The sequence below is a fragment of the Alternaria hordeiaustralica genome (assembly GCF_023758085.1).
Source record: "Alternaria hordeiaustralica strain BMP 2776 chromosome Unknown scaffold_30, whole genome shotgun sequence".
In the NCBI taxonomy this organism is placed as follows: Eukaryota; Fungi; Ascomycota; class Dothideomycetes; order Pleosporales; family Pleosporaceae; genus Alternaria; species Alternaria hordeiaustralica.
Window position 1 is genome coordinate 277,953 of NW_026056802.1, and position 19,685 is coordinate 297,637.

Genomic DNA, 19,685 nt, shown 5'->3' on the forward strand with positions numbered 1-19,685 from the left:
GGTGGTGATACTGGGGTAGTTGTATTGGTGGTTTGGGGCTGGGATGATGGGTTTGATAGAGTTTATTTTGTAATCATTCAATACTCAATCGTTTTTCCCTGCTCTCGAGACAACTCTTTGGAAACTTCGCATTGTTGCGAGGTAGCTTCGTCTGAGTTGTCATCCCCGCAGATGCAGCTCCGAACAACAAGCGGGGCATCACGCTAGGACAAAGACAAGTCCGGCAGCGCACGAAGAAAGAACCGCCTTCCGCCAGCGGTGCCCATGCAGCGCCGATGCAATGGTGAGCAGTCCCAAGTACCCCAGATCTTCAAGCTTGGCAGCCTTCTCATACGATCTAGAACGAATCTGGTGCCTTCCATCCGATTGCATGTGAGTCCTGTCGCAACAAGAAGTCAAAGGTCTTCGCCATCAACCAGCATCGCGACGCATCAACTAACGGACTACAGTGCGATCGCGAATTACCGATTTGCTCGCAATGTGTATCGGCAGGGACTTTGTGTCGGTATCCGCCGCTGAATAAAAGGTATGAAGAGAGTGGTTTCTTGGAAGCGAAGCTAAGGTTGTAATAGAGGCATCCCATCGGGATATGTATCCTTCGTCGAACAGCGATTGCTCGAGACCGAAATTGTCGTGTTGGAGCTCCTTTCCACGATCTACAATTCTCAAGTACCGATTGAGATGCAACGTCTCTCTGACACAGATCGCCGTGTACTAGCAGAGAATGTGCAGAAGCAGGCCAAGTCGAACAGGATAGAAGAATGGAAGAGCTTTCCCCTCAACACGGACGAGGAACGTCTGTCTTGGTGGTCAAGAAGACAAGATCTTATAAGGAAAGGCATTGAAGCAGGCAGTAGTCACGCATCTCAGGAGAGCCCTGCGCAGACGGAACCGTGGGTCATGGAGTCGAGTCCTGTGGTGGCACAACACTATGAGGATGTGCGGTCATCAGTTGTAGACGGATCAAACCTCCCATTTGCGCAGCAGCCTCGGTTGGCGCAAGCTACGTGGCAGTTAGCACCAGATGTACTCGGTGTTCCAGAACCCGCGCCAGGTCCTCTTCATCAAGGCCAAGATATGCTAGCTATGTCGCCGCGAGGAGATTTAGGAAACGAAGCGTATTCGACAGGCGATGGCAGATCAGAGCCTGTTGCACCCTCGGTGGGCACGTTGCTTGACTCGCGTCCTCCAACCACAGAACAATGGCGTAAATATTTTTGAGGTTGTACAAATCTTTGGGGTCCTACGTTTACTTCTCCATGTTGAAACGTATTATGAAAACAGCATGTAGCAACCAAAGCACACATTGACAGTGAGTTTGGAACGCGAATTTCAAGCCGAGAAACTGACTCGCGTGGCGCTAACGCCATGAGGCTGCCAGGGTTCATAGCTTGTCAAGCGTCATCTTCGTCGCGTCTGTCAGCTCAACCACCTCCAGCCTCTTCTATCTCCATCAGCCACCCACAACTGCAGTGTATGACCGTCGCCGCGGCGATATCGATCCCAGTACAACTAAAGCTTGATATCCAAGCTTCATGTGTAGTGCATCGTCGGATAGATGATGGCCGAAGCCAATGCGAGGTCCAACAAGCGACAGGCTCTTCATGATGAGTCGGAATCTAACACAGCGGTGCCCGATGTCGGGACGGTAAGGAAACGTAGAGCATTTCTTCAGACAATGGGCCAGCAGCTTCGGGAATTCGGGAATGAAGGAACAAGCCCTCAGGATCACAGTCGCAGTACATTCGGCACCAGCCCCGGCAGTAACCTCAGGCCTCCATCCAGCGCAGGAAACATTGCTGCGAACCAGGCATCCGTGCGTCATGTCGATACCCCAGAGAGTGATGCTGCACCCGGAGAAGATGATCAGCTACCCGCAGGTGCCGCCAAGAGTGCTTCAAGATGGCTTTGGAAAGCAGACGAAGTACGCCCGCTTGCACCAGAGAGCGTCACATCAGCTATCGCATTTGATGACCTTCTCGAATGGAGTCAGTCTTACTTCGACCATTGGCATCCCGCCTTTCCGTTTCTTCATGCGCCCTCTTTACTGGATTATTTTCGTCAAATCGTGTCAAGAGGCGTTCGCATCGCATCTCAATCTACAGCAAACGAACTCCAACACATCATACTTCGCTCCATCATGTCAATCTCCATCCACGACCGGCGACAAATGAATCTCACACACAAGCTAGTGCCTACAACACTCGTATTTCATTCCGTCAACGACGCCATCCGGAGCGTCCAGTTGGTGCTGACTGAAGAGAGCTCGATCCTCTCTTTGCAGGCTCTTGTTAGCGTACAATTGTTCTTAATCACGATGCACAGGTACAACGCGGCGTCGCGTCTGGAAGGTTTGGCCGTTCGAATGGCCTTCCAGTTGAGTCTGCATCGCTGTCCGTTACAGTTAACAGTTCCAAGCAAAGAAGCAGAGCTGAGGAAGCGGCTTTTCTGGTCTGTAATATGCATCGATAGATATATATGCATTCGACTTGGTACGCCGCTGGGCATAAGGTCAGACGAGGCAAATGTCTGCTACCCACACACAGAGCGACACCTACGGGAGCCTGAGGAAGCTGGTATGTTTGTAGCAGATTGGGTTTCAAGGGTTCTCGGCTAACTCATCTCAAGATCGCACCCGTGATGATCGACTAGATTTATTGGACTTTCTAGCTCGCCACGCCGACATCCGTGGATCCATCATGCAAACGCGACACCAATCTATGCTGCATGGTAGCGCCGATGATGTCGATCAAGCCCTGGAAGTGGAGGCAGAGCATACTAAGTGGTGGAATATGGTCGATGAACACTTGTCTAATGACGAGCAGACGCAAACCATATCCAAAGCACATCAAGTCACACTCATCGTCCTTCGCTTCGAGTCAGTGCTTGCTCTCCATCGTTCTGTGTTAGCAACGTCTAAGAAGAACGCTGCATACAACGCTGCGCTGCAACGCTGCATATCAGCCTCTCGATCTATAATAAACACACTACACAAAGCCCTCCGGGGTTTCGGGGCGTTCGATGGCTCACCCGGTCAATATGGATACGAAAGAACTCCTCTGCTTTGGCCATCATTTACCTGGGCAGTATGGATGAGTACGTTTATTATCCTGTCTGCTGCTGCGGACGGACAGGTTACGCGCGACATCGCATTCAGGCTCTCAGACCGAAGCATTCAGATTCTCAAGCACCTGGCGTTGAGGGGTACGAGTTGGCCAGACGCATGCATAGTCGCTATTCAAAACCTTGTCACACGACTCGATAAGCCATGTAGCCGCGACCTTACGAACACGTCTAGGGACAGCTCGCGGCCGGCAACTCATGCTGCTCGCGACCCCTCCATTGGCATGGATAACTGGCAAGCTCAGAGAAAAGTAACAGCAAATCGTTCGGGAAATTACGTGGCCTCAAGACACAATCCAGCGACAGGCACAGTGACGCCAACAGGACAGCTCCAGAGACTTGCCGATCAGCCCCATGCAGTACCATATTCCGCAAACTTCACAACCCAAGCGACAGAGTCAACCCTATCTAACGCCAACGCACAATCTGCCGAGATGCAGAATGCCAACAGTCTAACATTCGACTATCTTGCGGGAGCAGGGAACTTTCTTGGTATTGCACAGCAATATTCAGACAATCCCTTACCCAACGAAGAGATCATGCATCTCTTCAACGGCGAAGACATCAACTACTGGTTCGGCAACGACCCTGCGATGACTGAAAATCCACTTTATCATGAACAAAGCTTTCATTGAGCGTCAAGAGGAATACTAATAATACCAATTACATACAATCAACCCGATTTTGGCGGTGTGACCTTGCCTAGCGAGGCTGACTTGAATGCAGCATGAATCTCCTGCTCTGCGCCGTCTTGTAATGGCAAAAGTCCACTTCGCACTGTCGCGTGCTCCAAGATACCCCTCGCCACCAGACCATGTTTGAGTGCAACAGTTCCCTCCATGTGCGAGCCACGATGGTAAACGTTCCTGGTGACTGGGAGCAGTCTGTCATGAACAGCTCTCGCACTAGGGTAGTCTCTCGCCTTGCCGGCTTCAATCATCTCAAGCAGCGGTTCGGGCGCGATGTTGCCGTACCCAACAAGCATGCCGTCGACGTCGAAGCATGTGTGTAGCAAGTACTCATCATGACATGTGAGGATAGTAAGATCAGGGTTTTGCTTCTTGATAATGGGAATCTCGACGTCCCAACGGCGCATGTTGCGGACGCCGTTCTTCATAGCGATGACACCGGGTTGTGCGGCAATCTCGAGTAGCGTGTCCAGGTTGTAGGTAGCCTTGGTGTTGTCGGGATATTGGAACAGGATGAGAGGAAGTCCGGACTTCTCGTACACAGTCTTGTATCTGTCCTGTGGCGCTCCCGGCTGATATCCGAAGCGTAGCCAGCCATGGCTGGGGTACAAGAGACCCGCCTGCGCACCAGCAGCCTTGGCGCGTTGAGCTTCGAGCGCAGCCACCTCAGTGCCCTCTGTGGTGATACCAGCAATGATGGGGATCTTGTTGTCCACAGACTTAACAAAGGCCTTGATAACTTCTACTTGCTCTTCCTGGGTGAGGAAAGTGCCCTCGCCAGCGTGTCCCAGCACGACCAGACCCTTCACGCCTGAGATGCTGCCGAGCCAGGAGCCAAGGCGCTGGATGGCTGCGTAGTCGACCGAGCCATCCTTGTTGAATGGAGTAACCGGCGCAGGAACGAGACCCGCGAGGTCGATCTGGGGAGCTTGCTTGACTTCAGGCATGGATCCCATTGTGGTGAAAGAAGTAGTGGGGTTTGGATAGGAAGTAAGAGTTGATTATAAGAGAGTGGATGAGTTTGATTTGCGTCGGATGATGCTGAATCTTGGATCGAAAGCTTGCGTTATATGTACTTCGCCCATCCATTGCATGGAAATGCCGAGCGGCAAACGTTGGACGATCTCACTGCAGCACACGACTTCGTGCCAGGTCTCGAGCGCATGTTTGGCAGGCGGACTTGAGAGAGTCCGCCAAAACGCCATGATGAATCGCTTCGGTTTGCTCTTTGGAGCCTCGATGGAGTCATGCGAGTAACGGGGACTTGCAATGTTCCGACGTAGTGCCACTGGCATGAGCCGATGTGCCGCTCAGGCGTACCGGACATGTCTTTGTCCGCGCTAGCGTCTTCCAGCCGCAAGCCGCTCTCCACCCTGGACAGGCCGACGACTCTCATGGCCAATTACCTAGTCCTTAACTTGACTCGTAGCGGACGCCGCGGGATGCTCTGGACATTGTCATGTTCCCCATGTTTTCTCCGCGCCGCAACGAAGAAGTTGGGGTCTGGGGAAAGTCCGGGGTCAAGCTTGCTCATGGACTTTCTGGGGAACGTTCGTCCAGCTGGGGTATATAGAAGGCGCTTCTCTTGAGAGAATTAACCTTTTGTGCTGTTCTTCAGGATACTTCGGAATCCTGCACATGACCGAGTCATCAATCCTGCGCTTCTGAAGATTGCCAAACATGGCCAACGCAAACACCGATCGTTACGAAGATACCGAGAAGAATGTGCCCCTGCAAATCGACGATGTCGCAACATCCGAAAAAGACCTCAAGGCGCAAGCTGCGCTCGATGGCGCCGACTACACTGGTGCGATTGCCAAGACAGATCCAGCAGAGATCGCGCTGGTACGCAAGCTCGACATGCGAGTGATGCCAGCGCTCTTTTGCATGTACTTTCTGTACGTCACAAAAACCCTTTAATCTTCACATTGCTAACACTTGTGCTACCAGCAACAAGCTCGACCAGAATGCGATAGCAAACGCGCGCCTCAACGATCTCGAAGACGACCTCGGTCTTGTCGGAAACCAATACAACACCTGCATATCCATTCTTTACGTTGGCTATCTCTTTGCGCAGATACCCAGTAACATGCTCATGTCTTCCAAGAAAGTACGGCCTTCGCTCTACATGGCTCTGTGCTGCTCCGTCTGGGGCTGTGTAGCAGCTCTCACAGCTCTAGTCAAGAACTACACTGGACTAGTACTCGTACGTTTCTTCCTCGGATTCGTCGAAGCTCCGTTCTACCCAGGCGCTCTATACATCCTGAGCATGTTCTACACGCGCAAGGAAATCGCCACAAGAGTATCTATTCTGTACGCCGGAAACATCTTCGCCGTCTCTTTCGCTGGACTCATTGCCGCGGCTACTTTCGCGACGCTGGACGACAAGCATGGAATGCACGGATGGCAGTGGCTTTTCATCATCGAAGGCATCGTCACAGTCGGCGTGTCGATCGTCTGTGTCTTCTTACTACCGGATGAGCCGCTGACAACGAAGTGGCTTACACCGGAACAACGTCAACTGGCACACGATCGCATCCAGCGGGACACCGTTGGACTTGAGCCAAGCAAAGGAGTCAAAGCGGGTTTCATGCAAGCTCTGCGCGACCCAAGACTTTATCTTTTGGTGTTTATGCAGAATATGCATTTGAGCGCTACGTCTTTCAATCAGGTATGTCGGATGAAGCCATTCTTGTGACCACTCTCATGTTACAGCTACTAACAAAACACAGTTCTTCCCTACTGTAGTCAGGTCTCTGGGTTTCAGTACAACAATCACGTTGGTCTTGACTGCTCCGCCGTCGCTCGTCGCCGGCGTGGTCGGCATATGCATTGGCATCTCGTCTGGCAAGTTCAACGATAGAACATGGCACATCACTGTCATGATGGGAATCGCAGTCGTTGGATTCGCTATCAGTGCCATCACGCTCAACACCGCCGCGCGCTACATCTCTTGCTTCCTCTTCGCTTCCGGTGCGTTGTCCCCTTCATCATCCCCGTCCTTCTTGACACTCCTATCGTGAGACCTATTACTAAAATTGCTTGTTTCAGGCGTTTATTCGGTCAACTCAGTGATTTTGGGCTGGGTGTCAGGGACGCTAGGCCAGACCACGGAGAAAAAGGCTGTGTCACTGTCCATCGTCAATGTGGTTTCCATGGCTAGCTTTATCTACACGCCTTACCTGTATCCCGCGAGCGACGGACCCAAGTATGTAATTGCTATGAGTAGCAATGCGGCGTTTGCTGGGGCATGTATTGCATCGGCCTGGGCGCTGAGGGCGTGGCTCCAGGTGACGAACCGGCGGCTGAAGAGGGATGGTGTCAACGTTTTCTACGCGTATTAATTGGACTTTGGAGTCTGATTGCACAGTTTATATAGCATCCATGATTATATTGCAAAAGTATTATATGAAAGTTCAGCGCAGCCGATAATCACGAAAAGGGTATCATCAACGCCAATCATGAGAACACCGACAACAATAACAAACACCCCTCTACACCTCCACAATATCCGCATCCCTCTCCAACTCCTCACTCGCATGCTCCCTCCAAAGATGATCCATCAGCGCCTCGATACCCCTACACACGGTATCCGACTTCCTGAACCTGGCGCAAAGCACACATGCAAAGCCCCCACCTTCTCTATGGCTCTTGACAATAAAGCGGTTCTTGATGCGAAACGCTCGCGGTGCCGTCTTGCAATTACCGTGTTCGTCTTTCTTTCTGTAGCCATCGACGACGAGCTCCCAGGCTTTTCCGGGTTGGATGGGGACGTGCGTGCGGCAGAAGGGACACTTGTGGTCGCCGGTGGGTCGGTAGGCGTCGGCGAGGTGGAGACGGGGGTTGTGTTGGAGGTCTTTGGCGTAGATGCAAAACAGTCTTGTGCTGTATCGAGAAGATGGCGGCTGGGGCTGAGGCTGAGGCTGGGGTGGGGGAGGGGGTGGAGGTATAGGCGTGGGCTTTGGTTTGGGCTTCACGATTGGTATCGGTTTGATCAAGACCTCTTTTGACTCGCACGAGGAGCTGGAGCTGCTGTCCATGCGCTTCTTGTGCCGCAGTGGTCTTGACGGTGGTCGCGGATGGTCGGGTAGTGGGAATGCGCCAGGGACTCTGAAAGGTGCGTCGGGTTGTCGAGGTAATAGCGGTGATGGAAGTGGTGGCAGCATGCGCTCGTACTGCATGTTCAACGAAGCGATGGAGGCCGCGCGCGCCGTGCGAGCCGTCTGAATCAGACGTACAAGGTGCGAGTGCGAAGATGACGGCGCCATATACGTGCTTAGCAGCAGATCTTGTTGAATATTTATGACCGTATGCTGAAGCTTGATAATCTGAGACTGCAGCTGGGTATGCGTTGTAACTGTTCGACATCAGTACCTGGTGGTGTGAACGTCATTGAGAACATACCATCGCCACGCGCAAACGGCTCGCCTAACTTCCGATACCCACGTTCGTACTCGGCTCGGATCTGGGAGGAAGAGGTGCATATGAGCTCTTCTTCGCTGTCACTGTAGTCGCCTTTCCTCTTCTCTGAGCCAAACATGGAGTCGCGACGACGCCTATGCCACAGCCCCTGAATATGATACTCATCTTCCTCGTCGTCGCTATCTTTCTTACCAGATCTACGCTTGAGCTTGCGGTATAGATCACTGGCAGAACCGAAAGATTCCGTCAAGGTCCGCACGAGGGAAACCACGACTACAAAGTCTTGGAGTAACCCTTTGGCCTAGGCAAGTTCGATCAGCACCTTGTCTATGCATGCGATGACTATCATGTAACGTACTGTCTCTACGGCTTTTTCTGCTTCTTCTTTCATGATGCTAGGCTATGGATCATATAATGGATGAGGCGTGAGGCGTGTGAAAGGTGACAGTGGGATGTATATTCAAACCTTGCGCTACAACAACTCACCAGCCAGACAGTCATTCTGACAATGATTCACCTCGCCGCAGTTTGCTCAGCTGAAGTTTGTGTTCGCATTTGATGCATCATGAGTACCTTTTTGGTTTTGGTGATGAGTGGTCTCATGACCGCGCCAGTTCACGTGCCGTTCAACACCAGATGACTTACCCGAGCTTTCTACAAAACACAAACCTAGGTCATCGAAACAACCTGTTACATACTGAAATCTTCGATGTTGTCTGTTTACTAGACGTTGCACGATCGTGCCCAAGTTCTCAAGACTTCTTCATGTTTGGCTGCGTTAGGTGGTTATCATTACTCGGGAGTTGCGGATGCGGCACATGCTCGTTGTCGCGTGCGCGTCACGTCTTAGACATTCGCGTCTCGTAAAGTGGCCATGGTATCACTCGTCCACATATACATTTGCTTGTGATCTTTTTGGTGTGGATTTGGGGAAAGATGCAAGGACTCGCTCGTTCGCAATCGTACTCGACCAGCTTGGCTAGCGATGCTCCACGTGGATCCTACCTAGGTCCGGTCATATGTTGGATGAGCCCACTTTGGATGAAGGAGGTTTCGGAATGCCAATCGCACCTAGGATGCGGTCCAGCAGCCCTGGCTCGTGGCGTAGCATGTTCCACTCGTCTTGATGCTTGACCATCATCGTGCCTCCTAACGTTGTACCGTTCAGAGCGACGAAGCCGATCTCACTGCCGTCATCGCGGTGAAGCATGGTGCCCTCGGCGCGTCTAGGCAGAATGACCATGCCTGCAGTCGTCATGGCAAGGTTATAGCTCATGGGTAGATCACCGTCGTCGGTGGGGTGCAGAGCGAAGTCGTTCGGATTCGCGGAAATGAAGGCGTCGACTGCGGCTTTCGCGGCGTCGTACAGACGGTTGTAGACATCGAGTAACTGGGTACCCGATGGCTCAGAGTCGAATGGGTAGGCAAAGTGCGTAAACGGCAGCGAAGGATGTTGCAGGAATGCGGGATGCTGTTCTTGGATGCGCGTTAGCTACGGGAAAGCGCAGAGTTGTCAAACGCCTACCAGTTGCCTTGGCTGCCGGGCTCGTCAAGATCAAATCTATGAGCAGGCCCCAGTCGCTAGCATTGTTGCTATCTCGCATACCTTCTACAGGTAGGAACTGCAAGTGTCTGTGGGGCTGAGAGGCGCCGCTGTGGTCCCCAGAGTTGAAGAAGGCGAGAAGACGCTTCTCGTCGCCGCCCGAGTCTGCCTGCCATGCCTTCAAGACGGCGTAGGTCGCCTCCAGATCGTCCTGTTCGAGCACGTGTGTTTGCTTCTTGTTGGGTTTTGTCGCCAGGATGAAGTGCTCGGATATTATGGGGTACTTGTTGAGGACGAGGAAGTGGGTTGGGTTGGCGGCTGGTATGTCGGCCAGGTGGAGGGCTGGTGGGGGGTTCTCGAACGGGTCGATCTTCTGTTTGGGCGTCGCATTCTGGAGCTTCGGAATGGGTTTCTTGGCGAGCGACGGGCAGTATCGTAATTGGAACTGCTGGCGTGTGAGCTGGTGGTGGTGGCACGGTCGGCATACTCACGGGAATGCCTGCAGATGAGCGGATGATGGCTAGCTCCGTGGGCGAGAACAGCAGATCCGACGATGCCTTTGCAGCCTCGAACTTGCGCTTCGTGATGCTCGGAAGAGCTTCAGATAGCCCGAGAATCATCTTCATTCGTTGTCGCGTATCGATGACAGGTGGGGTGCGTGGGTAGTTCAACCGTTCGAGCTTCCACCGCGAGCTAGCGCCAAAGTCTAGAATTGTTTTCACACCTCAGGACATCTGCTTCACTATCGTCATCACGTTTGTCACACTGGATCTGCTACGACGTGCCACATTCAATTCAAGGGATATTATATCGGCAAGAACCCGCTCAAAAGACCTCCCGAAACGACGTCATGCGACCGCCATGCTTTGCAGCTTCCCCATCTAGGCCATGGAGGCTTCTTACGCCCCCAAGATGCTGCTAAGACGAACATATTCGCCAACATTACCATCAACATAACAATAGAACAAGGTACTACAGACAGGGAGTACGACTCCGGAAGTAACAGAACAAAGATGCTGCCATGCGACAATCTTCTGCGCATTTGCAGAAGACAGGTGCCCCTACAGCATCCCTCGGTGCCTCAACAGCAACAGTAACGCTGTGCAGTCGGGGAACGTTCCAGTGGTCGCAGTTTGTACCTTCAAAATGACCAGTACTTGACACCAGTCAAGTTTACTGGAGGATGAGGGTGTCGATGCCGTCGCTCGACATGCCCATGTATATCTCCGATCACTTGCGACCTTGGTTGCGCTCCAACCATTTCCTCTTGCACGTCGCGTTGCCGAAATGGTACGATCCGCCGTTGTCGGCGATAAACTCTGCGACCTTCTTCCAAGCGACTTTGAGGATCTTTTGCTCAAAGCTTAGCGAGTACGGGTTCTGGAGGTTGCTCTCGATGCGATCAAACTCTTGCTGAACGGTCTCATTCAGGAGCTGTAGCTGTCGATGTGTCAGTCTACCATGATCGAAGGAAATTCCAAGCGGTCAGCTTACATCGATCATTGTCCAGACGGGCTTCCGGACGCGATCCTTTCTCGCCTTGGTCAAGGATCGGTAGCGGCCCCTCAGAGTGGACTCTGCAGGCTTCTCACCGACCATCTTCGACTTGATCTCCTTATACGTCTCTCCTCTCTTCTTTCCATCGATCAGTAGCTGATCGTTGTGCTCTCGCTGGGCTTGGGCACCAACACTGCGTGGAACGTGGAACCTGTCCTGGATACGGCTGTGGAGACCGGCATCCGGGCATGAAGTACTCCAGGGCGTCACAGGATACTGCGATGTGTTTGCTTCGTCTGTCGACGATATGCTAGTATTACTGGTTGGGTGACTGGAGCGCACAACGTCGCGGGTCCTGAACGCTAGATTGGAGTTGTTATACGCGAAGTTCTCACCGTACCACGGAGAATGGCCAGCGCTACTAGTCTGAGATCGCGAATAATCTGATCCAGAGTTGTAGTCCTCCCCGAAAGAGGCAATCGGTCTTTGGTCCCTTCGGTTATGATATCCGGATGGCACTGTGACTTTGGCCGTGTCCTCGTCCATTCTCGGGAGTCCTGAGTATCCAGTGTCGCCATCTGCGTCGTGTACAAGGAAAGACCTGCAGGGAGGTGAAAGGATGGCGGCGTTGGTGGTAGTCGCTGAAGGTACGCTCCAATTTCCACATGGCGAAGATTGACCTAGCATCGACCCTGGACTGTAGGTGTTCTCGAAGTCGTCGCTGTGGTAACTCTTTGGCGACGGTGATATGCTCTTGTCCAGGATAGAGCTGTTGGCGGCCATCCCATGAGGCAGCCCATGGAGTTCCGACGACGGCCAGGGTATTGGGTCGCTAAAGCTCTTCGCGATACTGTTCTGTGTGATGGGCGTAGGGTTGTATGTCAGGACCTGATTCCGACGGAATTGCGGGTCCGAAATTGGTACGACGTAAGGCTGCGTCTGTTGGATAGCATGATGCCAGTCGAACGGGGGTGTAGGGACTCCGCTCCAGTGCTGGCCAGATGAGTACGCGAGGTTGTTGGAGCTCGGCGTGGCAGGTGCTGCGCCTGTCGATTTGGTGTCCTCCTGCTCGACCCTCTGCAGTGCATACGGCTGGGTCTGCACATAGTGACTTGCCTTCACAGTTGTCAGTCTCGGTGCCGCGACAGCATAGGCGTCACTTACCATCATTGAATCCGGCATTCCAGTATAGTCAGGGAAGTCCCGAAATTGATCCGCTGAGGTAGGTTCCGGGACGTAGACTAGGCGGGGCTGAAGCTGAGCAAGAGATTGAGGAAGAAGATACTTGCAATCCTGGGGGACTTCTTGAGCGAGAGCCATGACTGCTCTCGCGGCATCCGCCTCTTATGGGTACCCAAAGGGACGCTAACCTTACAATAGTATTGCAAGTCGGCGTGAATGCGCGATTACGCGAGGCCAAAACGGGCGGGATACCACCGCTGTGAAGTGGGCGTGACTGAAGATTGCGGGGTGCTGTCGAGATGTCGAGGCACACGGACACGTTCAGTATTCACAGGAATGACACTCTATCATTCGCTCGACGGACCTGACCGCTTCACGAGATTAGGCGGTGGGGTTGCGGAGTTCGAGCGAGTACAAAGCTCTGCCAAGGTAGGTAGACAACAACGCTAAATCTTGCAATTTCCAGACTTGGTATTGTGAATGGTCGGCCACAAAAGTGGAGGAGACGAGGCTGGCCCTGCTATCTATATGATGCAGCAGTGAGCCCACGCAAGGTACCTAATCGATACACATCATCAGTACGCTAGGCCAGAGCGGTTACGTGAAGAGAGGTAGCCTCACCAGAATGTGCCACGAGATCAGAGGGACCAGGAGGAGCCCAAAGATGGAGGCAATGATCGTATGGACACACGCAAACACACTAAGGTCTCTATCGGCGCTCTCTGGGTGGTGGAACGAGTCTTGTGGACAGCGGGGATGGAAAACGCACACGGTGAACTGACGATCCGGATCGTACACCAACAAGACAAAGTGTAAGGATGGAGCCGAAGCCAAATGATGAAACAGGCCCAATCACATATATCTTGGGTACGTAGAGGTGAGGGGCGATCCGCACGATTATAGATCAAGACAGCCTCAGAACCTTGACTAGAGCGATGAGACTCACGTTTGAAATACGCCACACCCATGTCTTGCTATACTATGGTACGCGGAGTTAGAGGCCTAAGCTTTCGGGTAGACCCGCCATTTCTTTCAATCAGCAAAGTCTTCCGGAATCCGCGCGGAAGGGTAACGGGTTGTCCGTATAGGCTAACCGCACTCCATTCGTGCAGACTCATTGGGGTGCGAAAAGATTGTCAGAAGCAAGCATAACTCTCATCAAGCAACAGCACTGCCATCCCGCTACTCCGTGATGTTCAACGTGGCTAGCTCAAAGAAGGCAAATACCAGTTGCCTGACGGCTGTGTCGGTCTACGCTCCCCTCGCATGGCGGTTGGCAGACCTATAACGACGAGCTGTCAAGCGTCGAGCTGAAGAAAGATTGCTCGTTTAGTGCTAGCTGAGCTGGCGAAAAAAGTTCTACATCGTCTTGTTTGGCCGGCGTGCAGAAGCGAACGGTTATCTGCATGGCATGGCTTGGCAACAAGCCATTGTGTCTGGCGCACCAGTAGGAGACCAGCTGAGATGTCATGGCGTGCAGAGACGCAGGTACGTATGCAATCTAATGCGACGATGTTCGCTGGGTTGGCAGGAGCCTCGCGTGTACTACATGTGTCGTCGATCATGACGCTCACGTCACACATGCGCTTCGCAATCAGCCCTGGACTACTCCGGACATCGCAACAATCTGTTCCCACGACAGGGAAAAGGCCAAATCTGCTGAATTTCCCGGTATCGGCTTGTCGCTGGTGAAGGCGGGGAAGCCTGTAAGTCTTTCCTATCAATACCGACTCAATACCGGCTAGACACTGCACATGCTTCGATATACTCACTAATGTGGCTAGTAATTACCCACGCATACAACGATCCACCTCCGAGCTCGCTTGTAATCCCCACGCCACCGGAAGGCCGCAGTCCAGCGACCGCCTGGTACCGGTGCCCGACCGCAATAGCGTGGATCTGGTCAGGCATGCGCATCGCGTGTGCGGCAAATCCTTTCCGGTGGCGCATGATGCTGCCTTGACAGGTCGCGGAGACTTAATCTTGCATATGTCTGGGGAAGCTTGTACCCGTCTCCGGTGGCTACACTACCACGCTTCGCCGTGAGTGGTATGAAACGGCGACCGTGCAGCGTGCATGCCGCGTGCGAGGACATGATGGTTGAAGGTACGATATGTAGGGTTGTGCGGGACGATTAGGACGTTCGAGCAGAGACACAAGTCTGAGAAATTGAGCAAGAGGTGAAAAGTCTGACATCTTGGAAGACATTTGCACTGACGCGCAGGATTGTCTAGACGCACGTACTGCGTAATCCGCCTTTCAGCCCCGCGCCATTTCCAAACAATCCCCCACACACTGGGATACCTATCACCCTCCCGAAATCTTCTCGGTCAGATCTTCGCCTTTGCATCACCCGGCGGCAACAGCTGAACATCCTTCCACGGCAATCCCAAGTACTCCCACATGTAATGGAACCTATATGGCATACCCGTTAGCGCGCCCCACAGCTCTCGAGTGTTCGTTCGCCATGTTTCAACCGTTCGCAGCTCATTCTGTATCCGTTGCGGCATCTCCCCCGTAGCGGGCGCCTTACTGAACATAGACGTACTAGTAGAGGTCCAACCTCGTCGACCCACAACGGAATACACGAGCATGCTAAGCAAAAGGCAGGGCCGGGGACACAGATGAGAGAGCACGTACCTATCACTGCCAAAGAATGGTTCTTCTTCCCCTTTCGAGTTGCGCACAAGGAACCATGGGCAGCCAAAGGCACCCCGATCGAGGGCTTCCTTGGTATTATCGTTCAGCTGCTGCTTGTATGGCGGGCTGTTTGCTTTCGCCATGACTTCTCGGGCTTCGTCTTCCTTTAAACGCTGCTTTAGAACTTCCACAAGTACTTCCGGTTTACTGACGTCCTTGCCGTTTTCCCACATTGCATGGTAGATGTCATGGAAGATAGCGACGAAACTCTCCCCATGTGCTTCCTTCACGTAGCATAACGCCCGCTGTGGTAGCAATGAGAGGATCGGAAAGAAAGATGGTGTCTGCAGATTGGGAACGCCAAAGTGGTGTTTCGCTCGCGCGCCATCGTACTGGCTGTAGTTCGCCTTTGCTGGCAGGGTCCACGGCGGCTTGTTGCCTGCGCTGCAGTGTCAGGACTGATTTGGCATAGCGAGTACCGAGTTTCCAGGCACTCCACATGGGAGGGGATGAGGGAGTGTTACCGCTGCCGACATTGATACCCCCTAGAAAGACGGGTACTATACTGTATGAAGTCAGTGATCATACTTGCTCTTGGCGAGAGCGCAGTCTCGTTGGTAGGGTTTCAGAGAAGGGGATTCGTCTCGAGCTTTAGGCAATGAAACAACGGGTACTGACTCGATTTCTACATTGTGCGCTTCGAGAGTCTGCTTGTTCCTCTCCAGGTGCAGTAAAGCGTAGTATGAGTATGGTGACACTATTCCATAGTTAGAACGTGACATCGATCAAGGGGATAGTGAGTACGCGCCGCAATCTAGATAGCACGTAATTTTGCCTGCCATATTCGCAATACGTCCAAACGTACGAGATGAGAAATCAAGGCCGTACTTGTAAAGACGCTGACCATGTCTTATGCGCGTCGTCGTTGGATCGGCGCACTGCCCAGGTGTCTTGGCTGCCGAGGTCTAGCATGGCCGGACTTTATCACTAATCGCGACCACACCTCCGCCTTTCAGACCGCGAATGATGCGGATACCCCGGATTCTCGCCGCGCAGCTTATGCGTACCGCAGATGCAGCGCCATACGCATTGACCGAGGTTATAGAATGAATGCTCATTGCAATGCCATGTCTGCATGCATTCCGTAGGCGCCTTTTGCTGTTAGCAACAAGCAACAATTCCCCCAGCGCGACGTAACCTTCAACCCTACGCAATACGCTCTCTCCACCATGCCAACGTCCAACAAACAAGTCGCACTCGTCGTCGGCGCTTCGCGAGGCATCGGTCGGCAAATCGCCATCGACCTAGCAAAAGACGGCTACGCAGGTGCACATAGCAACCACCTCCTCCGTCCAAGAGTCAAAGCACTAACAACAACGCAGTCGTCGTAGCCGCAAAATCCACCTCCGACGCCTCGAAAAGCTCTCCTTTCCCACCCGACCCAAACTCGCCGGCGTCCACCATCTCCACCGTGACCCGCGAGATCCACGAGTCCGGCGGCGAAGCCACGGCCATAAGCGTCGATACACGAGACTATACCAGTATAGAGCGCATGGTCGCCGAGACAATAGCCAAGTACGGCCGTCTGGATGTACTCGTGTACAACAGCGGCGCGATATGGTGGGCAAGCGTAGCCAAGACCCCGATGAAGCGGTTCCAGCTCATGCAGCGCGTGAACGTCGAGGGTCTGTATGGCGTCGTACAAGCCTGTCTTCCGCACTTTGGGCAGCGCGATGGGGCATGGAGGGGCAGGATTATCATTGTTAGTCCGCCGATCTACTCGCGCTTTTTCCGCGGGAAGACGGCGTATGCGATGGGCAAGGTGGGTATGTCTGTTCTTACAAAGGGGCTAGCGATGGACTTCCAGCGCGAAGGAAAGAGTGAGATGGCAGTTACAAGCATTTGGCCTGCGACGGCGGTGCAGAGTACTGCGACGCAGAATATGGCCCAGGAAGATGCCAAGGATCTTAGGACTGCGAATGTCTTCTCTGATGCGGTGTTGCAGATGATCAAGGCGCCCGTGGAAGAGGTTAATGGGGAGTTGCTGCTTGATGAGGATTTCTTGCGGATGAAGGGGGTTAGTGATTTTGAGAAGTACAATTTGGTGGAGGGGAGTAGGCCGAGGAGGATTATGCCTGCGGGTTTTCCCGATTTGAGAGTCAAGGAGCAGGATGATGAGGGGAGGAGGGTTGATAGTACGAAGCCTATGGCTTCGAAACTGTGATACTAGTGTCGATATCATCTAGTTCTGAACATGACTGTACATGTTCAGTTCTTTAGTACTCTGCGTGGCTTCACCATTCATCACGCTGTCCCGATCCTACCGATGCATCAGCCTGTCCCCACCATACCGAATCATCAGCCTGTCCCCAGCCATCATCCCTGGGCTCACCGCCGCCGCTCACACCCCACGAACTAGCCAATGCTTCTTCGGCCTGTTCAGCCTCTTCAGCCTCTTGACGACTGCGCATGGACTTATGAGCATCGTAGCCATCAACCCATCCACTGTTATAGCCCAGAGTTTTACCAGCCTGACGTTCGCTGTCGAGTCTCGGCTTGAAAGTCTCCTCAACCGCATCAACTCCTTTCTTGTGCGCTGCATCCAGTCGTCCGTCGAATCCGGCATTTGCATCGGCGTAGCCTTCGTTATATCCATTCTTCCGGACACCAGCATTCCCTTGCGATCGTCCTGCGGTGACCCCTTGAGCGTACCCTTTGCTGTAACCTTTCTGGTGACCCTGAGACTGTCCGGCGTTCCGACCTTTCTCATATCCCTGGGCTTCACCATCTGCTTGTCCCCGAGTATACTCTTTCACACAGTCCGTATCGTTGCCCTCATGGTCCTGGCTATGAAGTCGTGGATAGGTCTTGCCATATTTGAATTGATGTTCAACGACAGTTTCCCTTTTGTGCCTAGAGCAAGTCATGTCTGAACAACAAGCAAAGACCCTTCGAACTGTTCCATCGGTCACATAGTCGATCTTTCGGATAGTAGACAAAAGAATCGTCTCGCGAGCGTAACCTGCATCTTCTTGGATCCTTGGAAGCTTCATCTCGTGCTCCACCTCAACCCAGTCCATCCCGAAAATTTTGCCTGTTTGATAACCAACGGAATAGCCATTGTCATAGGCTTCGCACTCAATCTCGCTCATATCAGCTGAAGCAATGCGTCTGCCTTCTGCAAGACCTTCGGTGTAACCGTCCTCGTAGCCTTGCTCTTTGGCGTTTGCGATGCTCTCGGACTCGTGTTCACCCCACTCCGCCTCTTGCAATGTCCAGATGTACCTTCGGGCTTCTTCCACAATGAGAGGCGTAATCTTTTCCAGTTGCTTTTCCACACAAACATTCAAAGTGAGCTTGAACTCCGTGTCGCTGAGTGTCTGGCCTCTCTGCAGATGCCACGCTTGTTTCTCTGCGAGAAACGCTTGTCGCTCGATTGCTAACCTCGCTCCCTCTTCCTCATTTTGGTCTCTTGTCTGACTGTGTGAAATCTCTTGCTCTTGTAAAGTCTTATTCAGCTCAGCATGCTCTTCTCGGTTCTTGTCTCGCTCTTGTTTGAGCTGCTCGTTGAGCTGAACGAGCCGGATGCTTGGCTCACAATACTGTCTTTCCTACTTCTTGAAGGCCGATTGCGGAGTGCTCTTGCGTGCTGCTGAGTTCTTCATATCGCGACTTGCCTTCTCGACTTTGGTGCCCATAGCCACGACCGCATCAGAGAGATCTTGGAATGTCTTGGACTTTGCTTGAAGGTGCTTAAGCTTTAACTTTGCAATCTTCAAAGCTTCCTCACGCTGTTCAAGCGAAGCCAGCTTGTCTTCAGCCACCATCATCCTCTTCTCGTATTCTTTCTTCTCTGCCGTGGCGCAACCAAAGTCGGTCACCGCCCTTTTGTTGTGTTGTTTCAGTTCGACCAAGTCATCGACGGCTCTTTTTCTATCCTCAGCTCGTCCTATCTCGGCATGAACCATCCTCTTTTCTTGATCTTCCACCTTCTTTTCTAGCCACTCTATGAAGTCATGGCATCGCTTGTTCTCTTGGTGCAGACTTGCATTAGGTACTTTCTGGAACGTTGGTCGAATCGGTCGAGGTGGCTGTTCGGTCAATGAGAGTCGGGAGTAAGGAAACGCGGACTTCTTGAAGACAAGCTTGCCATCTTCGATATGTCAGTAATGTCAGGAAGAAGCAGATGTCATCTTACCTCGGCTAACATTGATCCATCGTCCGCCGCTGTTGCCCTCTGTACTCGCCGTGACAGCTCCAGATGTAGTAAGTGATTGAGGTACAGCACCGCCGTCGGTGGTGGCCATGGTAAGCCCTGGCATCGTGTACTCTCACTCGTGGCCGCGTCACCAGTATCGCGAAGGACGAACAAGAGAGGCAAACACGCTCACTCCGACGTGCAGCTAGGTGACGATATCGTCTAAAGAGAGTGCTGTAGGAGGTGAAGGGACAATGAGTCAAAGCTGGGACGCGAAAAGGTGAGACTCAGCGACGCAACAGAAGAGGAAAGAGCAATGCTTGGCGCGCAATAAAGCGCGCAAGATACGCGTCGAACGCGGACCAACGGTGTCGCGCAAGCTAAAAGAAGC

At 52.8% G+C, this 19,685-nt stretch overlaps 8 protein-coding genes across 8 annotated transcripts; 2 read left to right on the forward strand and 6 right to left on the reverse strand.

Annotated features, from left to right (window-relative positions):
• Positions 1 to 3,796: 3,796 nt before the first annotated feature.
• On the reverse strand, positions 3,797 to 4,768 carry J4E84_009634 (uncharacterized protein; the record flags this gene model as incomplete). The annotated part of the gene is made up of 1 exon (XM_049392196.1): positions 3,797 to 4,768. One exon carries the CDS (start codon positions 4,766 to 4,768, stop codon positions 3,797 to 3,799), a length of 972 nt encoding a protein of 323 aa, XP_049240177.1.
• Positions 4,769 to 5,492: 724 nt separating this feature from the next.
• Positions 5,493 to 7,156, forward strand: J4E84_009635 (uncharacterized protein; the record flags this gene model as incomplete). The annotated part of the gene is made up of 4 exons (XM_049392197.1): positions 5,493 to 5,710; positions 5,763 to 6,483; positions 6,545 to 6,785; positions 6,864 to 7,156. The coding sequence occupies 4 exons, from the start codon at positions 5,493 to 5,495 to the stop codon at positions 7,154 to 7,156; spliced, it is 1,473 nt and encodes a 490-aa protein (XP_049240178.1).
• A 150-nt stretch (positions 7,157 to 7,306) lies between these two features.
• J4E84_009636 (uncharacterized protein) lies at positions 7,307 to 8,625 on the reverse strand (the record flags this gene model as incomplete). Its single annotated transcript, XM_049392198.1, has 3 exons — positions 7,307 to 8,169; positions 8,217 to 8,535; positions 8,593 to 8,625. The coding sequence occupies 3 exons, from the start codon at positions 8,623 to 8,625 to the stop codon at positions 7,307 to 7,309; spliced, it is 1,215 nt and encodes a 404-aa protein (XP_049240179.1).
• Positions 8,626 to 9,249: 624 nt separating this feature from the next.
• On the reverse strand, positions 9,250 to 10,403 carry J4E84_009637 (uncharacterized protein; the record flags this gene model as incomplete). The annotated part of the gene is made up of 3 exons (XM_049392199.1): positions 9,250 to 9,710; positions 9,760 to 10,222; positions 10,269 to 10,403. The coding sequence occupies 3 exons, from the start codon at positions 10,401 to 10,403 to the stop codon at positions 9,250 to 9,252; spliced, it is 1,059 nt and encodes a 352-aa protein (XP_049240180.1).
• A 604-nt stretch (positions 10,404 to 11,007) lies between these two features.
• Positions 11,008 to 12,456, reverse strand: J4E84_009638 (uncharacterized protein; the record flags this gene model as incomplete). The annotated part of the gene is made up of 3 exons (XM_049392200.1): positions 11,008 to 11,217; positions 11,272 to 12,390; positions 12,439 to 12,456. The coding sequence occupies 3 exons, from the start codon at positions 12,454 to 12,456 to the stop codon at positions 11,008 to 11,010; spliced, it is 1,347 nt and encodes a 448-aa protein (XP_049240181.1).
• A 2,330-nt stretch (positions 12,457 to 14,786) lies between these two features.
• Positions 14,787 to 15,329, reverse strand: J4E84_009639 (uncharacterized protein; the record flags this gene model as incomplete). Its single annotated transcript, XM_049392201.1, has 1 exon — positions 14,787 to 15,329. The coding sequence occupies one exon, from the start codon at positions 15,327 to 15,329 to the stop codon at positions 14,787 to 14,789; it is 543 nt and encodes a 180-aa protein (XP_049240182.1).
• A 996-nt stretch (positions 15,330 to 16,325) lies between these two features.
• On the forward strand, positions 16,326 to 17,320 carry J4E84_009640 (uncharacterized protein; the record flags this gene model as incomplete). Its single annotated transcript, XM_049392202.1, has 2 exons — positions 16,326 to 16,422; positions 16,479 to 17,320. The coding sequence occupies 2 exons, from the start codon at positions 16,326 to 16,328 to the stop codon at positions 17,318 to 17,320; spliced, it is 939 nt and encodes a 312-aa protein (XP_049240183.1).
• A 177-nt stretch (positions 17,321 to 17,497) lies between these two features.
• Positions 17,498 to 19,403, reverse strand: J4E84_009641 (uncharacterized protein; the record flags this gene model as incomplete). Its single annotated transcript, XM_049392203.1, has 4 exons — positions 17,498 to 17,905; positions 18,054 to 18,684; positions 18,712 to 19,249; positions 19,295 to 19,403. 4 exons carry the CDS (start codon positions 19,401 to 19,403, stop codon positions 17,498 to 17,500), a joined length of 1,686 nt encoding a protein of 561 aa, XP_049240184.1.
• Between the last annotated feature and the right edge of the window lie 282 nt (positions 19,404 to 19,685).